The 18,931-nt window shown below is 41.6% G+C and overlaps 1 protein-coding gene across 3 annotated transcripts in view; it reads left to right on the forward strand.

Annotated features, from left to right (window-relative positions):
* The window catches only part of L3mbtl4 (L3MBTL histone methyl-lysine binding protein 4), a 410,639-nt gene that overhangs the window by 351,678 nt on the left and 40,030 nt on the right, over positions 1-18,931 (forward strand). Inside the window, exon 15 of one of the 3 annotated variants that reach the window (XM_076549829.1) lies at positions 7,672-7,721. The exons of the other annotated variants lie outside the window; for them this stretch is intronic. Coding sequence (XP_076405944.1) covers positions 7,672-7,721 — 50 coding nt within the window. The remainder of the gene's footprint in view (positions 1-7,671; positions 7,722-18,931) is intronic. 3 annotated transcript variants of the gene reach the window in all.

Raw genomic sequence — 18,931 nt, forward strand, 5'->3', positions numbered from 1 at the left:
TAAACCAGAAAAATGGTTCCATCAAACTCTCAGTCGAGATGGCTTAAAGATTAGCCTAAATTAGGCTAAAGATGGGCCTTTCTCATTAATAAGCTCCAGCCTCAGGTCTCTCTTTGACAGGCCAGCACACCCTGTTCTTGTGGCCTGCACTTATCTCTCTTCTCTCTGACTCTATCACTGCACACTCTGTTGAGCCTTCTCGGGACTCTGCTCCACTGGAGACATGGATGGTCGGTGCAGCTCCTCCAGGAAGTCTCCCCCACGGCTTCAGAGGCATCATCTCCACAGAGGTTCTCCCTCTGGCTGTGTCCCTTTTCTCTGATTCCGCCTCTGCCTCCTCTTTTTCGGGGGTTTTAAATACTATTTTGTGGACCCCTTCTGTCGAGCAACCCTGGTTTTGATGACTTCCTAGTTCTAGGTCAAGGTCAGTTCTCTCCTTGCGTCTCATCTGCTTAATGAATGTACGCACCTCAGCTATGTGAAACTCATCCAAAACCTGACTCACCCAAGCCTAGACCAGAAACCCAGCTCATACTTTGTTCAGTTGCCTAAGCCAGAGAGCTAGGATCACTGTGAATCTTCTTCCCTAATTTCTTAGAAGAGATTAGAAACTAAACCTAGTCTATCTTCTGGATCTTCTCTTTCAGTGCTACCATCATGTGTCTTAGGCTTACAGACCCTCACTTTGATCACAGGATGACATTGTCCTTTTTTGCTCAGAGTCCTTAAATGGCATTGCCCTTTGCAGCTGAAATGTCTTTCAGGTGGCATCTTTGCCATTCAGTGCTTAAGTTCCTGGCGTGGCCTGCCTGGAAGCCTCAAAGACCCTCATGGTATTGTCTCCAGCCCCATAACTCTCTACTACCCTCCTTCCCATTTAACTCCTACCACCTTCCATTTTCAGCTTTCTTGTTTCTGGTATGTTCTGTTCCTCTCACTTCTGAGCTATACCTGGGTGCCTCAGAACCAACCCTTTCTCCTCAGCATAGATAACTCTTTCCCTTCACTTCTCCATCCACTTCTCCAACATTCGAGTTTCAAGATCAAATCTGTGGACATCTGTACTTCAAACTCAAAACCTGCTTCTCCAACCCTAGCCTTTACATTCATTGTTTTAATTGCAGTTCACTATTCTTCATATAGAAGCAATGCCTTGTGGAGGCAGGAATCATGTCTAGCTTGTTCAGATCTCTATCTTACAGTGCCCATCATGGGTGTGGAAGAAACTTCAATTTAATAAGTCATGATCCCTGATAATAGAGACATGCATCCTTATAGTCTTATGTACTTTTATGAGGAAATGATAATTACTTAATTATTTTTCATAATCAAAGTAATAGAAATACATACAAAAACAAAATCAATATAGGACAGTGGCTAACTAGGAACTCGGAAGAGAACCTTAAAAGGTAGTGTCTTCTAGACATGACAGGAATGTTGCACACATCAAATCTCAACAATATGAGATTTATGAGCCCAAACAAGCATTGTATTATGACCACACCTGTTAACATGCCAACGTGGATGGGGGAAATTTCTCAAGGTCTATCCCTAAGTGAAGGGACGCAGGTAAAAAGTGGGGACTGAGAAGAGAGAATCAGTTTTCCCTGAGGAAGAGTCACTGAAAGATTCTTCATTTCCAAGTGGTCAGACTTAAACATGCTCATTAGAACAACAGTAAGTGAACTCAGTAGGTTGTACATATGTATATGTGTATGTATAAATTATACACATGTATATAATATAACAATAATTATAAAAGAAGGAGGAGAAGCAGAAGCAAAGGCAGGAGGAGGAGGAGGAGCAGCCAGCTAAGAATCAGCTGTTGTTAGAGCTCTGCGGCTAATTACCTTTTCATCTTGAATACATAACCTGACTTCTCTGTAACCTAATTTTACAAACCTGTAGGGGTTTAAAGCCTAGGAAGAGTAATTTAAGTGGCATGTATAGAAAGCATGATACCTAGTAGGTGTTCAGAAGACAATAGCTGTTTTATTCCTTGAATGGATTTAAAGAACTTTGTACATTCTTGAGTGTACCCGAGGATGACTGAGAGAAACAGAATCTATTTTTGAATGTGACTAAAACTACAACTTCAGTCTGGGTCAAGACAAGAAGTTCCTAAACTATTGTCTGACATATAATTGATCCCTTGTCTCGACTCAACTGTAATAAATGATTAAGAACACATGGAGAAACTTCACATTAAAAAATTCCTTAAACTCCAACCAGGGAGAATTATTTGCTCTATTGCTTTTGTACAACAGAAGTTTACTAATTCATGGAGTGTCTTGCTTTATCAGATTGCCGAGGACACTTTCAAGAGCCATGCCATATTGCCTGCCTGAGTTAAGTTTCTGTTGTCCAGTATTGAGCCACTAACCAGAAACAACTCAGGCAGGCAATATGGCATGGCTCTTGAAATTGTCCTCGGCATCCTGCAATTTAGATTCTATATAATCTGACAAAATAAACTTCTCCTCTGTGCTTCAACTTTGCCACCCGTGGATGCTTAGGGAGATTAGATTTTTTTTAAAATGTGACTATCTGTGACACCGCAGAAATGCTTTTGAAAATATAGCATTATAACCCTGATCAAAAGCTGAAGGTAATATCCATGCATTACTTTTTATTACCCTGGGAAAAGATGTATCCTGTAAATCTAGTCTTTATGGCGTTGGTGATACAGAATATCCAAATTCTTTAAATCTGAGAGATGACATCGCAAATTTGTATCAGGCACTTTGGCATCCCTTTCAAAATGTAAACAGGTTGATTTCCATTAGTCCGGGCGCTTGTGATTACACTGTCATTAATTCACTTGCTTACCTTCAGGACACTTTGCTAGACTTCTCATTTCTATCTCCTTAATAGTGGTCTAGTCAAACACTGTGTTCTCCAGTTTTCTTTCTAACCTTAAGTCTTTGGGAGCATACTGCACAGGCATGTAATTGGTTTGACAGGCTCCAAACATTTATCCAGTTATCTGAGAATTCATGCTCCTGTCCAGGTATGCCAAGGTGGTATTTTTATAGGATTAATCCCCAAGGTCCCTTGGAATTCTGGGTGGGAAGGAAATGGCTAGGTTTCTCCCATTTGATGATACAGCAGCTCCCATTGCATGCACATGTAAGGCACCTCAGTTCAAACCACTGACATCATCCATAGTTGGTGCTAACTGACAACACTGTGTATTAATACTGGAATCTAGAGTTCTGCATCCAACACTGGAGCCTCGCTGTGATGATTCACTGTAGCATGCCCAGGGCTCTAACCCGTACAGTTTGGAGTGCTCCACCCTGTCATGTTTCAGAGTCACGCGCACACACACACACACACACACACACACACACACACACACACACACTACTGTGATAGCTCACAAGACGCCATCATTTTGACATTCTGAAAAGAGAGGCCAACCAATATGTATGTATATAGTTCTATAAGTGATTTGTATAGCTCAAGTCAGGAATCACTGTGTGGTGGGCAGCTCCTCCTCTGCAGTGACTTTTAAGGGTCCTCTCCTGCTCTGGGATACAACTCCATCTGTCAGACACATCTGCATCTCAGTCTCCACTTCCCTTCATCCTCCAGCTTCTGAAATCCCAGGCATTTCTTAGACTCTACCTTAAAACTTAATGCACAGAAGAAAAACTTAGGTCTGAAAGAGTCCTGTTCCCAGAGAGTCTAATTCAGTGGGCATGGCTGGAGTTGAGACAGAACACTCTAACTCCAATCCACTCTGCATCCATCCATTGTTTAAGCTTCTATTCATTCCCAGTTCCAGGGCATGGAATTAATTTTTCCTTTCCTTTCATCCCACTAGCCCACACTCTGTGTGTTGGTATAATGGGGACCGCTCTCCAGGTCTGGCCTCTTACATAATTGGCAGTTCCCAAGGCCAGGACACACATTGTCTTCAGTTTCATGTCCCTGCCCTTAATTCATCGCCTGGCACAATTCAGAAAATGAGCCAGACAGACACTAGTGTTGGGTGACATAACATGTATTTATAATTTAAAATTACAGTGTAAATTCTAGAACAGTAAATAAAATTCCACAGCTGCCGCTGCTCTATGACTCAGTGCCAGTATCAGGAGTAGACTGTTTTCCTCTTATCTGAGGCTACTGCAGGGTGGCATTCCTCGCTCTGTCCCTCCCGGAGACTCGCTTCTGGCTGCCAGCAAGCCGAGGCTGTCCATTTTCATTTATGCTGCCTCTAAATCCACTTTATGTGTTTTTTTCCCCTCAATTCTAAATTTTGAGATATTTTTCCAAGGAGGAGAAAGATGTAGTCCTCTGCTGGTAATATGAAATGTTTTTAGTTGCTCTCTTCTATCTTTTTTGCTGTTTCTTTCTTTCTTTTTTAAATGGTAGACTAGGATCCTACTGATACCCACATACCCCAGCAGGGCTGCAAGCCTTACCCCTGGACGCTAGCTCAGATGGACCTTTGTCACACCCTCCGCTCTCCCCACCTTGCCTCTCTACCCTCCCAGCCTCTTTCCAGCCTGCTCCTCACAGCACTTTTCCTCTGCCTCCCCCTGCACCTTTCTCCTTCCCCTCTGCTTAGCTGTCTACCCTCCTGGTTTTAGCTCTTTTTCAGCTTGAAGAGAAGAAGAACTCTGTTCTGAGTTAGGGGCCTCCCGTGTTCTTTGTGGTCATCATAGACAATGCCCTCTTGACAAATCCTATTGAAATTGCCTCCTGCTCACTAATCTTCCTTACAGCACCTTGCCCCCCAGGCACCTTAGCATAGCCACCATTTTTTTTCCTTGCCCGCTTCTTACTCTTCCTGATCAACTAAGTTTTCAACAAATATTTTTGTTGAATGACAGAAAGGACAAATGCCCAGTTCATAGGTGGTGATAGAAACAAAGGCAGCTACTCAAGAGAAAGACGAGTCCTCAATACTACACCCCACTGTACCTAGTAAATCCATTGTAAACATCAGCTATTTGAATGTGCTCCATTTCTGCCTCTCCCAGACCACTGATCTATTCTGCAAAAAAAAATACTTGCGTTAAAGGCACAAAACTAGTCCCTAAGGAGCAGGCAGAGGATAATAAGAAGTAGCCCCTATCTGAAATGACCTGAAAGAGATTTGAACTGTAGCCACACAGAGATATGACTACACAGTTAGGTGTGGACCAGACATTCCTCACTTGGCATCCAGTGTCTGCAGGATGGAATCCAAGCCCACAATCCTTCAAGTCCCTTGGCATTTGACCTGGAAATTTATTTTTCTTTTTTTTTTTTAAGAAAACTCTATTGCCATGAAGGTACCACTTCAATAAATGGGACATCCACTCATTCATCACGGCTCCAGCCTTATGGCACTCAAAGAGTCGTTTCTTGGGGTTGGGAATTTAGCTCAGTGGTAGAGTGCTTGCCTAGCAAGTGCGAAGCCCTGGATTTGGTCCTCAGCCCTGAAAAAAAAAAAGAAAGAAAAAGAGTCCTTTCTTTTCTCTGGAACATGGCCTGTTGACCCAACTTATGAATGCTGAGATGACCCTTCCTGGGGACCCCCAACATTTTGTGCTAAGCTATATCCCATCTTGCTGAATGGAGCCAGACCCAACTGCCTCAACAACCAGGTGCTTACCTTCTGCAATGGTCACAGGATGCAATGGGGAGACAGCTCTATGCCCTGATTAATTTATATGTGCTCTTTCCTCTCGAGTATCGTGCTGTACTCTCCTCTTATCCAGGCCTTTACATGCTGTGGCTCCAGCTACCTGGAGTCACCTGTGTTCAGAAATTCCTAAGTGGAAAATACCAGAAATAAATAATGTATGGGTTTAAAATCGTGTACTGTGTGAGCAGCACGATGAAGTGACATACTGCTTTGCTTCACCAGACCTCTGATCACTTTGACCAGCATAGCTATGGTGTTCATGATAGCCATCTGCTAATTGCCATCTTGATTCTCATATAGACACAGTATTATAGTAGCTTAAGTTCAAGTAATTCTGACTATACTTAGTAGTGGTCCATTTTATTGTTCTTTTACACTATTATTTAATGGTAATCTCTTACTATGCCTAATTAAATAAGTTTAATAGAATGTTTGTATAAGAAAAAAATCTAGTACTGTATACAAGTGCAAACTTTCAGAGACTACATTGGACTCTTAGGACACATGTCTTCTGAATAAGGGACACTGTTGTCTTTATGTATTTTTATGTTCTTAGAACCCAATACAGAGTCTAGGTCTACCATATATATTTGAGAAGATGCTCATTTCTAGCTGGTGCAGACCCTTTACTCCTGGGACATAAAAGACCAGGTTCCACAAGTTTGACACAGTCATGCATGACACAGTTGGGTTTGCACAGGCCACCCAACCCTCTCTTTCTGAAAGCATTATCACCACCATGCTGTCCTGGCCTGACTTTCTTCCCACAACTTCAGCCCCAGACTTTTTAATTTAAGGTTGAGTTACTTGGAAGCATTTCCATTCCCCAGATCTTGTCTCCTTTCTTTACAGAGTCCCTCTGGGGTGTGACATTTCCACCATAGACCTCTTCTTTCCCCTGGTTTCTCCATCAGTGAATGGCATCTCCTCATTCTAATTAGAGCCAGAAAGTAGATAACAACAATGGCTTTTCTATCAACACCACCTTCTCTGGAGAAGTAGGTGGGACATCTGTTGACTCTCTACCTCTTGACTCCTTTGTCCATCTGTGACTCCCCCATTCAAGCTGAGGCTACCAAAATTCGAGCGCCATCATGTCTCACCTGATCTCTTCTTGTTTTCCTACGCTCTGTTCTCACACAAGCCACAGAGACATTTTGAATGTCAAATGTAATCATGTCATATTTCCACAGAAAGCTCTTCACAGTCCCCATATTGTTCTGAGTGTGAAGTCAAGTTTTCTTAAGAAAACTTTCCCTCATTCATTCCTTTTAACCTCTGCTCCACCACCCCTATTTTCCAGCCCCTCTGTTCCCTTTCCCTGCTTTGAGGTCCAGCCATGTCTCTGCTTATGCTGCTGCCACCGCCCACCTCTACCCTCCCTGATGACAAACACATGCACAAAAGCCTGACCTATACCCAGTCATTTAGTTAGACTCCAGTGTGGACTTCCAAAGCAGCCATCTGTGGTGACTGGAGAGCAGAGTCCTTTTCTCTCCCACCAAAACAGTTTCTGCTTTTCCTCCTCATGTCCAACTATACTGTAGCATCATAGTTGTTTGTCTGTGTACTCAGTGACAGTCTACAAGGAGGATGGATGGATGGATGGATGGATGGATGGATGGATGGATGGATGGAGTGGACTACTAGATGAATGAATTTATCATCTCTACAGAAATGAGAGCTTGTTCATCGTCTATTCTTCTTTTAAAAGGAAGGGAACTTCTACAGAACACATCAATCATGTGTGAAACTGTAAAAGTTGATACAGAATCACCCCCGGGGACTTTCAGTTTTAACAATGCATTGCATTTGTGTCGTTATTTGTAAAAAGCAACTTTAAAAATCAGTTTTGGCATACTAACAACCCCATATTTGGCAGAAAGAACAAGAAGTATTGAGATTCATTTCCCAGAGCAGGGGGAAAAACAAGGCTCAGAATAATGAAATCTTTGGTTAATGGACTCACAGGGTTTTGACCTCCATGGATAACTGGTTACTAGAAAACTGAACAACTGTTTCTCTACCAGGGGAGCCTCGGGACACAGAAACACAGGTAATGAAGCATGTCATGAGAAAGGTCAGTACCACATCAATCCCTTTTACTTGGTCAGTCATCTAGCAAATCCTTTTGATTGTCTAGTATGTGTCAGGTCCACAGGCAAAAGTGAGGGTTGTGGGGGTCTCAGCGTTTGCACAATGGGAGAGAGAAATCAATTGAAATCGTGGAAAGTTGTGTAAAATTAGAAATGCAAGAAGAACCCCATAGAAAGGCCTAGGAGTCACCACATGGGACAGGACAAGGGAGCCTTTCCTTTTCAGGGATATCTGAGGGTACTTTGTAATACTCATAAAGCAGGGTGGCCTGACATGCCAAGGGGATGGGCATATGCTTCTTGGAAGTTTAAGGGTCAATGGAAGGACACAGACAATGCTTTATGGACAAGCAAAGGGGAGCATAGTTCATTAGAGACTCCTTTACTTTCCATTCTGAGTCAGGATATAGCTGTTGTCTGGCCAGTTGTAGTTGAAAAGTTGGGAGAGGAGCAAAACAGTGCAGGAAGCTTGAGGGAGAGAAGGGTGGCACAAGATAAGAGTGAGTGCCTGGCACTGTGATCCTCCATTCTGGAAGAGCTGCCTCCTGGTCCTGGTGGCCGAGCTCCTGCTTCAAGAGCTTGCCCCTGGGTCTTCACTGGGAGTCAGCCAAGGCTAGGATGTTTCTCTTGGCCTCAGCACTGGACCTTCAGTTACATATAGGTATGATCACATGTGGTATAATGAGGGTGCAAGTGAGGTGCAAGGAAGCCTGCACCAGAACTGTACAGCATCAGTTGCTGTAGCGAAGCAGAAGTTCCAGAAAAGTGAATCAGAACTGGAACAAGAGTGATAAGCTCACCTCAAGACTTAGGAGCACCATGGTCCTAGGACATAGACCCATGAGAATCCATAAAAGTTTCCACACATGGGTAAACAATTTAAGAGGACAGTGTTGGGGCTTTTAGTGGTAGCCCACTGGGAAACTATTGCATCTCATTGCCACTAACCAAAAGAGAAAAACAGTTCTTCCTGGGAACTCTCAGCAAAACTGGTGGCTGCGGTTTGAGCATGGTTTACCCAGAACTCAAGTTTGTGTATAATTCCCGTAGTCTTGTGTTAATGGTTTTATGAAGGTAGAAGGTCCAACCATAGTGTTCAGAAGTGGGGCCTTTGGGAAGTGATTAGATGGTCCACTGGGGTAGAGCTCCCACATGGAATTCTTCATGCTTATTGATGAGAAGAGAGAACACGGAGAGGGATTCATAGACATTCTACCACAATGGGATGCAATCCAAGGAAGCTTGCTGGAGCTTTTGCCATGCTACTTGGGCTCTTGGCTTAAACCTATGCTCAAAATAAACACTTTTCTTTATAATTAAACATCCCCAGATATTCTGTTACAGTACCAAAAAGCTAACAAACAAACATTGGAATGAGATACTTCAGTATACTTTCTTTTGTAATTATTTTTTGAGATAATATAATTATATCATTTAGCCCGTCCCTTTCCTCCCTCTGAGCCCTCCTATATATCCCTTTGCTCCTCCATGCCCCCTTTTGAATATACAGTCTCTCTTTTCATTAATTGTCATTGTGTGCATATATGTACATGTATATACAGATATAATCCATAAATATAATCTACCCAGTCTGTATAATGTTACTTGTATATAAATTTTCAGGCCCACCATTTTGGTATTAGATAACCAATTAGTGTGTTCTTCCCTGGGGCAGACTATTTCTGCCTCTCTCAGCACTCCTTACTCTGCCGCTCTTTGTGTAGGGCTGAATCTTCTTTGTGGGCTTTCCTTGTCCACTTTACTGTGTCTATTGTTGTCCTTGTTTGGCTCATGTTTAGGCAGTTGTGTTGGTGAGACTTTGTAGGTGCAGCTTCTGACATTCCTAAGAGATACAGTCATACAGCAAACTCCCTGATCCTCTGGCTCTTACAATCTTTCTGCCCCTTCTTCCACAACGTTCCTTGAACTTTAGGTGCAAGAGTTGTTTTGTAGATGTACCCACTGGGGCTGGGCTTCACAACTCTGCATTTTGATTGGTTGTAGTTTTCTATAATGGTCACCTCTGGATACAGAGACAAGTTTCCTTGATGAGCAGCAAAGACTACTCTTATCTTTGGGTATAAGGACAAATGTTTAGAATGTTGTTAGGGATTAAGCTGATGTAGCAAAGTGGTGGTTGTAGGTTCTTCTCCAAGATCCATGATTTCCTTACCCTTGGCTAGTTTTCTGGCACCATGCATGGTTTCCCTCTGATTGAATGGGGCTTAAGTCTAATTAGAGAGATGCTGGTTACCATCCAGGTATGTGTATCACCAATGCAATGTTAAATTTATTATGCCATGCTTGTTCATTGTTGGGGTTCATAGATGTCATATCTGTGTAGGATTATCGGTTGCTTCCCTGCTTTGGAAGCTGGCATGGCATCTTCTGATACCATGAAGCTGGTCTTTAGTGGGGAAGCTTTCAAATCAGTTCTGAATAAGGACCCTCTGGGCTCTGTTTCTGAAGTGCATGATGCCTTAAGCAATAGCGTCTTACCTTCCACCTCTGGGCGGGGGTCAAAGATAATAGCAATAGCCAATAATGTTTTAGGAGTCTCTTGGACAACTCTGGCCTGTGTACACTTTCAAAAATCTCTTCACAACAGAGAATTGTAAGAGTTTGTCTGTTTCCTGGGTTTTATTTGTATGCTCATCCTTGATTTTAATTTCATCCTCAGGCAGCTATAACCTGCAGTTTCCCCTGGAAGCTGTGTCCCTTGTGAAAACCCTTTAGGGTGCTGTTCTTCAACTCTTGATCTGTAGTGATTTGTGTTCTCAGTACCATGTTTTCTGCTTTGCCCTAATCTGGTCTCATTCCTGGATGTCAGATCCACAGCAGTGCAATGCTGTCCCAGCTCCTCAGATGCCCACCCACGGTGGTCACTGTCCAGCAGCCCACAGCTGGGTAGTTGCTTCAAATTCTGTCTTTAAGTGAAGCTTGGCTTTCATAGGCTTCTGGCCAATAAAAAAAAATGTTTCTGTCCAAAATCAAATTTTCCTATGAGTGGGATTTGGAAAAGCAGCCAGGTCATCCTTTCAGTAAGGAGTGATTGTTGTTCCTTACTTAAAAGTGTCCCCTCAGAAACCATCAGCCCAAAGTTCTGTTGCTTTGTTCTGTGTGTTAGTGTCATGACCAGACACTGGAGACAGGAAGGGATTTGGGCTCTGTGCTAAGACCAGTTCTGTCTCTAACGCTAGTGTTACCATTGACTGGTCTGACCTAAGCTGAATACAAAGGAAGGGGGATGACAGGGCCTCGGGGTGTTGGTGTGATGTTACCTTCCTAAGAGTAAATGATGATGTCAGAACACGGGGAACAGTTTGAATAGATTCAGATTGAGACAATAGCAAAATGTCTATTGACCATGATGTCCTGGATGAGTAAATAAGGATCCAGTCATAATGTGGACAGAGTGAGTGCAGCCACGCCCCAGCACACATATGTCCTGTCGCGTAGAAAATACTATAATCACAGTGAGACAACAAGAGAAACTACTTTCATCTCTTAATCTTAACTTTTTAAATATTTTCAAAATGCTCTTGTGGCTGGAAGAACATGATAACTGGCACACGGTACTTTCACTTTTCTGCATTTTTCAGCCATTAGAAACACATATAGTAGCAATTAAGTATTCTCTAGAAATCATTCCTTACTGGTAATGTCCTTTTCCATGACCTCAGTGAGCTGCCATAAGTTGATAAATTATTCTGAAAGCCACGGTAACAGCAGACTCAATGTAGTGGTGAACCCTCTCCTGCTGGCACTCAGCAGACTTATTATCCAGGCTGGTTTCCTTGCTTTGGAATCAAGAGCCATGATTAGCAGGTTACAGAAATTTCCCCTTGCTCTGTCTTGGGGGAGGGGGTGGGGCTCCGTGAGTCACTTGACAGACGCAACTTGATTCTGGTCTTAGTTCTGCACCCTCATTCACATGGATGCTGGTGGTGGCAAGGCCTAACTGAGAGTTGATCTGAGGGGAAGATCCTGCGTTTCACAGTTCCACGAGGAAATTTTCCATTTATGTTACTTTCATTTTGTCTTCTTCAAAAACAGAATTCTTCAGGGGAAAAGAAGTTATATTATGTAAATAAAAGGAGACAGATGGGTTAAAGGGAGAGAAAGAATATTTCCATTTCCACTCAACTTTGGAAATCTAGGCCAACACTGATTAAAAAAAAAAAAAAAAGCATGTAGAAACACAGATTGAAACCAGATCTGTCTTACAAGAGATCAGCCTAGCGCTGACTCCTCACAGCAACGGGCTGCAGACAGACTCCAAGCTCCTGCTTCTGAGTGCCGCTGTCCAGCTGGGCTTGCTCAGGTTTGATTTTTCATTTTTATTTTTATTTTTTAATAATTTGAGTCATCACTGGTCAAAATGAATCACAGGGTTTTTTTTATGTGATGCTTGGAGGACATTTCAAAGGCATGAAACCTATCATATCAGAACAGCTTGGCCCTTCACATGCAGCCTGTACTTCTTACTAGTCACCAACATGTTAAAATTTAAACTCTCACTTGGCGACATTTTCATTAGCACTTCTTATCCATGCTCTGGCTTTTAAGTTTTAATGTCTGTCTTAAGAAGAGAGAGAGGGGGGAAGCTCCTTGGGCAGACACTATTACTTTGTCAGGTATTGCGGCAGACGCCTGTAACCCCAGCACTCAGAAGCAGAAAAAGGAGAGCCATTTCAAGGCCAGTTGGGCTACATGGCGAGAGATCCTTCTCAGACAAACAGGCCAAGCATTACTTGAACCTTGGGCCTTGTTGGACAGCTAGCCAGAATCTCAGTGTCATGAAAAGTGTGGCAAGTTTAGAGAACAGAAACTTGAGTTCTCAAGAGATATGAACAAGAACCGTGGTACAGGGCAAAAAAAAAAATGCATTTGTTTGTAATTCTAAATGATGAATGAATGAAGGCACTAGATGAATGGTAATCCTCCAGCTTCAACTGACTCATGTAATAGGGCAGTTCTGTTCTTATGCTCCATTAAGAACAAGCAGAATAGAACTCTAGTAGTTGGAAACATCGGAGAGGAAGGCTGTGCTAAGAGCCTGTGCATCTGTGTGTCTGACCCATCTGTGTACTTTGTTTTGCATAGTAACGTAGTAAATTAGAGTCCTGGCAGAAACAGAAATCCAGAGATTTCTGGGAAGCTGTCCTTGGCTCAGACTGCCACATTTTTACCAATTTCTCCCCCTTCTCCTTTATGGCAAGGTTACCCTCCCTCTGCTCCTCCAAGGCATGTCCGACCAATGGCAACCACTGTCCGACCAATGGCAACCACTGTTTGCACAGACCTTGCTCCTGTTGTTGACTTTACAGCGGGTGTAGATCTCTAGGTCCTGCCTGCTGCCTCTGCATCCCGGGAGTCTTGATCTACCAGGCTGCTCAGCAGACTCCTGGCCCAACTCCATCACACAGCTCAACTCTTCTGAGGTCTTCTGTGCTCATATCCTTCACCATACCTGACCATGACTGCTGCCTCAGACTAGTACAGATGGGTGGCCATGGCTGTACAAGAAGTCTTTGTGCTGGGTTCTTTCTTCTGCATGTGAACAACCAGTTCTCCAGCACCATCTGTTGAGGAAACTGTCTTCCTCCAGTGTGCATTGTGAGATAATTAGACATCTACAGTTGCATGGGCTAATATTTGGGTCCCCTACTCTAGCCCATTGATCTGTGTGTCTGTTAAGCACCAGCATCATGCTGAGTTCATTACTCTGGATCTGTAGTATATCTTGAAATCAGGTATGCTAATGCTTCTAACATTATTCTCACTGCTCAAGATTTCTTTGATTATAAGGTTTTTTTTTGCATGAATTTGGGGTATTTTTTTTCAATTTCTGTGAAGAATGAAGTTGCAATTTTGACTAGGATTGTATCAAATCTGTAGACTGCTTTCAGTAGGATGATATTGATTTTGCCCATCCATGAGATGTCTTTCCATCTTCTAGTATTTTCCTCTATTTCTCTTGTATGTGTTTTAAAGCTTTCCTTGTACATGTCTTTTACTTCTTGGTTAGGTTTCTTCCAACGTATTTTGGAGGCTCTTATGAATAGGATTGTTTCCATGTTTACCTTGTCAGTCTGTTTATTATTGGTGTATAGGAAGGGTACTGATTCTGTATGTTACATTTGTAACTTGTCACTTTGCTGGGAGGGTTCATGAGCTGTAGGAATTGTCTGTTGGGGTCTTGAGTGTCTCATGAATAGAATCATTTCATCTGAAAATAAGAATACTTATTCATTTTCTATTTGTCTTTTATTTTCTTCTCTTGCCTTATTGTTCTAGCTAAGACTTCAAATACTACATAAAAAAGTGATGAATATAGTGGACATAGTTGTGGTGTTCCTGATTTTAGTGGGCATGTTTTGAGTTATTCTTCATCTAACATGATGTTGGCCATGGGTTTGTTGTGCGCAGCCTCTATTATGTTGAGGTACAACAACTGTATCCTTAGATTCTCTGGGGCTTTTGTTGAGTAGGGATATTGGAATTTATCAAAGTTGTTTTCTGCATCTACTGAGATGATCATGTGCTTTCCGTCCTTAAGTCCATTTTTATGGTAGGTTGTATATATTGATTTATATGTGTTGAACCATCTCTGCATCTCTGGAATGAAGCCAACACGATCATGGTGTATTTTTGAATGCAGTTGGCAAGTATTTATTGAGACATTTTGCTTCTATGATCACTGGGGAGATTGGTCTATAATTTTCTTTTTTGGTTATGTCTGAACATGGTTTAGCAATCAGCATAATGCTGCCTTATAAAAAGAATTTGGAAACATTCTTTTCTTTTCTCTTTTATGGACTAACTTGAGAAACATTAGCTTTAGTTCCTCACTAAAGGTCTGGTAAAATTTTGCGGTGAATCCATCTGGCCCCGGGCTTTTTTTGGTTGGTAGGTTTTCAGCTGCTGCTTCAATCTCCTTGCTTGTGATAAATCTCTTCAACTTTTTTTAAAATCACTTTTGAATAACTTTGATAGGTCCTATACATTTAAGAATTTGTCCCATTTCTTGTAAATTTTTCAGTTTGTAATGATTGGGAGTTTCATACATGCATACAATAAAATATGACAATATCCCAAACTATTAATCTAAGAGGAGCATAGACTACACTCGATCTTACCCAAAGGCAGAGAAATGATGTCATGTGTACTGTGTACTACCTGTTTCTCCCAACAACAACCCTCATTGACCTTCAACACACCCCTCACAGCTTCCTTCCTGTTTTCTTTCCTTTTTCTTATATTTTCAATAGCTCACTAAGTCATGTTATTACTGCCTGTATGTGCATGGATGTGAAGTCAACTACAGGAACATGGGAATCCTACTGATGGTCACATCCTCAAAAAGGGATGACACCCCACCCCACCCCCAGCAACAATCAACTGCCAATATCTCCTCAGTGGTGGCTGGGCCTGAAGTCCGTCTATCCCATCTGTGTCAAAATTTGGGCTATGTTTTCAAAGTACATCCTGTGATCCTCTGTTGTAAGGGCTCCCTTTTGTCTCTAAACTTACTGATTTATGTTCTCTCTCTCTCTTTCTCTCTCTCTCTCTCTCTCTCTCTCTCTCTCTCTCTCTCTCTCTCTCAGTTAATTCAGTTAATGATTTATCAAATGTGCTTCTTTTCCCCAAGATCAAACTCTTCATTTCACTAATTTGTTTGATTGATTGTTTTCATTGATTTCTTCGCAGTTTATGTGTTGGTTTGTTCTTGTTTGTATGAGGTCTTGAGATGAGTCACTAAGGTACAAAAACTGGAACTGAAATATATACTATAAGACATAGGCACAAGTAAGAGCTTCCTAATAAGGATGCCAGGCACTCTGGAAATAAGGCCAACAATTGCCAAGTGGGACTTCACGAAGGTAAGAAGTTTCTAAACCACAAAGGAAATTATTATTCACATAAAAGACAACCTTTGCATGGGAGAAGATATTTGCCTTTTATATCTGACAGAGTATTAATATCTAGAATATAGAAAGAACACCAAGAAAGCAAACAGCTGAGGAAGAACCAGAGTAAAGAACTGAATAGAGGGATCTAAAAATAAGAAATATTAATGACTAATAAACACTTTGAATAGTGTTTGACATCCTTAACTGTCAGGAAAATGCAACCTAAAACTACTTTCAGGTTATATCTCACCCGAGTCAGAATAGCTTTTATTAAAAAGTCAAGAGATAGCAGGTGCTGGAGGGGATATAAGGAAGGGAGAAGTTTTATTCACTGGTAGTGGAAGTATAAGCTGATGTATCTGCTATAGAAATCAGTGTGGAGGTCTTTCAAAACAACTAGATAATACCACCATTTGGGTTATACCACTCTTGAGAATCTATATCTTGGGAGTCTATGTCTTGGAAGTCTATATCTTTTACAGACATACTTGGTCATTCACATTCACTGATGCTCTATTCACAATAGGTAGGACATGGCAACAGCCTAGAGGTCAATCAGTAATGAGTGGATAATGAAAATGTAGTACATAAGCACAATGGAATTCTATTCAGAGTAAAAAAAAAAAAAAGAAAAGAAAAGAAAGGAAGTTTGCAAGTAGTTGAATGGAACTAGGAGAAATTATACTAACCTAGGAAATCCAGGCCCAGAAAGACAAACACCACGTCTTATCTCTCATATGTGGATCTTATCTTCAAATGTTTAGTTCTTTGTGTTTACCTTATAGAATTTCAAGAAGTCATGAAACTGGTAATGCCCATAGAAAGATGTTTTAAGGGTAGGGGATGAGTAAAAACTCATATGAAAGTAGAGAAAGGGGAATATTGGAGGGTGAAAAGTTCAGTCAGGTGTTGAGATGGGGGATGGGGAGACGAGGGGGAGAAATAGTTAAGCAAAGTGAAGGATCTAGGAAATAGCCATATGGAAACTTACTGCCTTGTAAGCTAATTAGAAGATATAAGCTTAAAAGGTAGTTAAGAGGGAAATGTTCTGCATTGCTAGATAATGATTTTCCTAGGAAATTATTGTTATCAAACAGAAATCCCATCTGGGTATGGAATACCTTCTGATACATTGTTGGAGACCCTGGGGGAATCTCCAAAACAATATAGGCTAACGCCATTGCTTTTGATCCTCCACCAGAAATAGATGATAAGTTCCCATTTCTAAAGACCACACATGCCTCCTGTTGCAAGATAGAAAGCAAGGAAGCGGGAGCGGGGCGGGGGGGGCTTTTTTCCTCTACTTCCATAGTGCCACAAGGTGTTAAGCAGGCTGTTAGAGGAGAGAAAACATCAACAGTGTCCCCAGCTATGATCCTGTGACCAACAAATGATAGGCAGGCAAGACGTGCCCATTGGTACAATATTGGCATGACTGTTATGGGAGTAACCAACTGTTCTTGGATTGTATTTGAGCCCTACTACATAGGAGTCGATATATGCTCAGTACTGTTAACACAATAAAATTCTGAAAAAATGGCGGGAGAGATCATAGACCCTAGAGGAAACTTGTTTTTTTAGCTGAATTGATATGGTGCCAGATTGCACTCTAAATATTAATGTTTATACCCATAGACAAATGCTACTCTCATCCATAATTTGAGAATCTTTGTATTGGCCAATGGTGAACGCAGAGATTTATGGCCTCTCAAGATGCCTAGGATAAATGACAGTTGAATGCTCAGCCCTAAGCTAGACATTTATATAGCACCCCTTGTAAGGCTCAAGGAAAGTGTGGAAGAAGGGACAAGAAGAATGAGACCCAGAAGACAGGGAGGAGAGAGAGGAAATGCTGTTTTCAGAGCTTGGCACCAACATTGCAAACAGAATTGCATAGTGGTTGTGGTACCCTGCAGTGGGCCTGTACAATGCTGAGACTGTCAGCAGTCATTCATGGATCAGAAAGGACTCAGAGTCTTAATCCTTCCAGTTAAACTATTGTCAACTGATGGATTCTGCAGAAAGAATAATCAGTGTCCTTCAAGTATTACCAAACAGTAAACCCACCAGGCCCCAACAGATAGTTCCACACCCATGACCACACTGGCCCATAGTTCTAGCCACTCAGGAGGCTGAGGCATAAGGATCCCAAGTGTATGTTCTGCTTAGGCAACTTAGGGAAAGCCTATCTTAAGTATTTGTAAACTGGTGAAAAAGTTGAAGATGTGGGCTAGCAATTAGCACAGCATTTCTCTAGCTTGCACAAAGCCCTGGGGTTCCATCCTTGGTATTGCTTAATAAATAAGGGGGGAGGGTACAGTTAACAAAATACTCTAAAATCTTACGGTAAAGCAAGACCTATTAATAGCTTAGCATTTTTTGTCCTTTTAATTTCATAGTAGGAAGTTTTTAAAATATATAAAAGTATGCAGTGAGAATTCTCTCTTACACCCATTGCCTATCTTCACATTCCTCCCTGTACCTGCTGTTAGTGGCCTCAGGAAATGCTCTAGAGTGTCTTTGTACCTGAGAAAGCAAAGAAGTCAAGTGCCTGATCCTCATCTTTTTAAATGTTAAGTAGTTTGCCATATGCGTGGTTTTCACTTGATTTTCTTTCAGGTAGCTATATGTTCTAGGGATTTTACCTACCTCTATAGGCTGACATGGAGTTCCATGGGGTGATATATTATTATTTAGCTATACCTCCACTGTGGACACATGGGTGTTTTCAGTCTTGTTCATTATAAAACAATGCCATAATTAACACCCATAGACATATGTCACTTTGCAAATATACTTTTAGTAAAAATATCCCAATGGCACAAGAAAGAAGCACATGCATTTGTTACTTTTATAGCAATTTGCCCAGAGTATGCATTTAAATACTAAAAAAGTATGTCATCAACCATTTAAAGATTGGTTCTGCCCACATGATCATTGGAAGATGCTATCACTTTCATTTTATAATTCCTGGTCAGGGTTTTTAAGCTATGAGTTACAGAGGTATATTTTTTTTTTTCATGATTAAGAATCTTTTGTTTCTCTTTAAGTGAACTGGCCAAGTTTTGTATTACTGTGTTAGTTTCTTTTTTCTCATCTTTTTTAATTCTTTGAGAAGTTTTTGTAATATATTTTGATCATATTCAATTAACTTCCTTCCCCCAACATCTCCCAGACCCGCCCCTGCTTCCCTTCCTCTTTTTACATTTCTGCAAACCCATTGAGCACACTCTGTGCTGCTGCTGTTCTCTTAGTGGGACCCAGAGCCATACTAGCCT

Source organism: Peromyscus maniculatus, chromosome 13, assembly GCF_049852395.1.
Source record: "Peromyscus maniculatus bairdii isolate BWxNUB_F1_BW_parent chromosome 13, HU_Pman_BW_mat_3.1, whole genome shotgun sequence".
Classification (NCBI taxonomy): domain Eukaryota; kingdom Metazoa; phylum Chordata; class Mammalia; order Rodentia; family Cricetidae; genus Peromyscus; species Peromyscus maniculatus.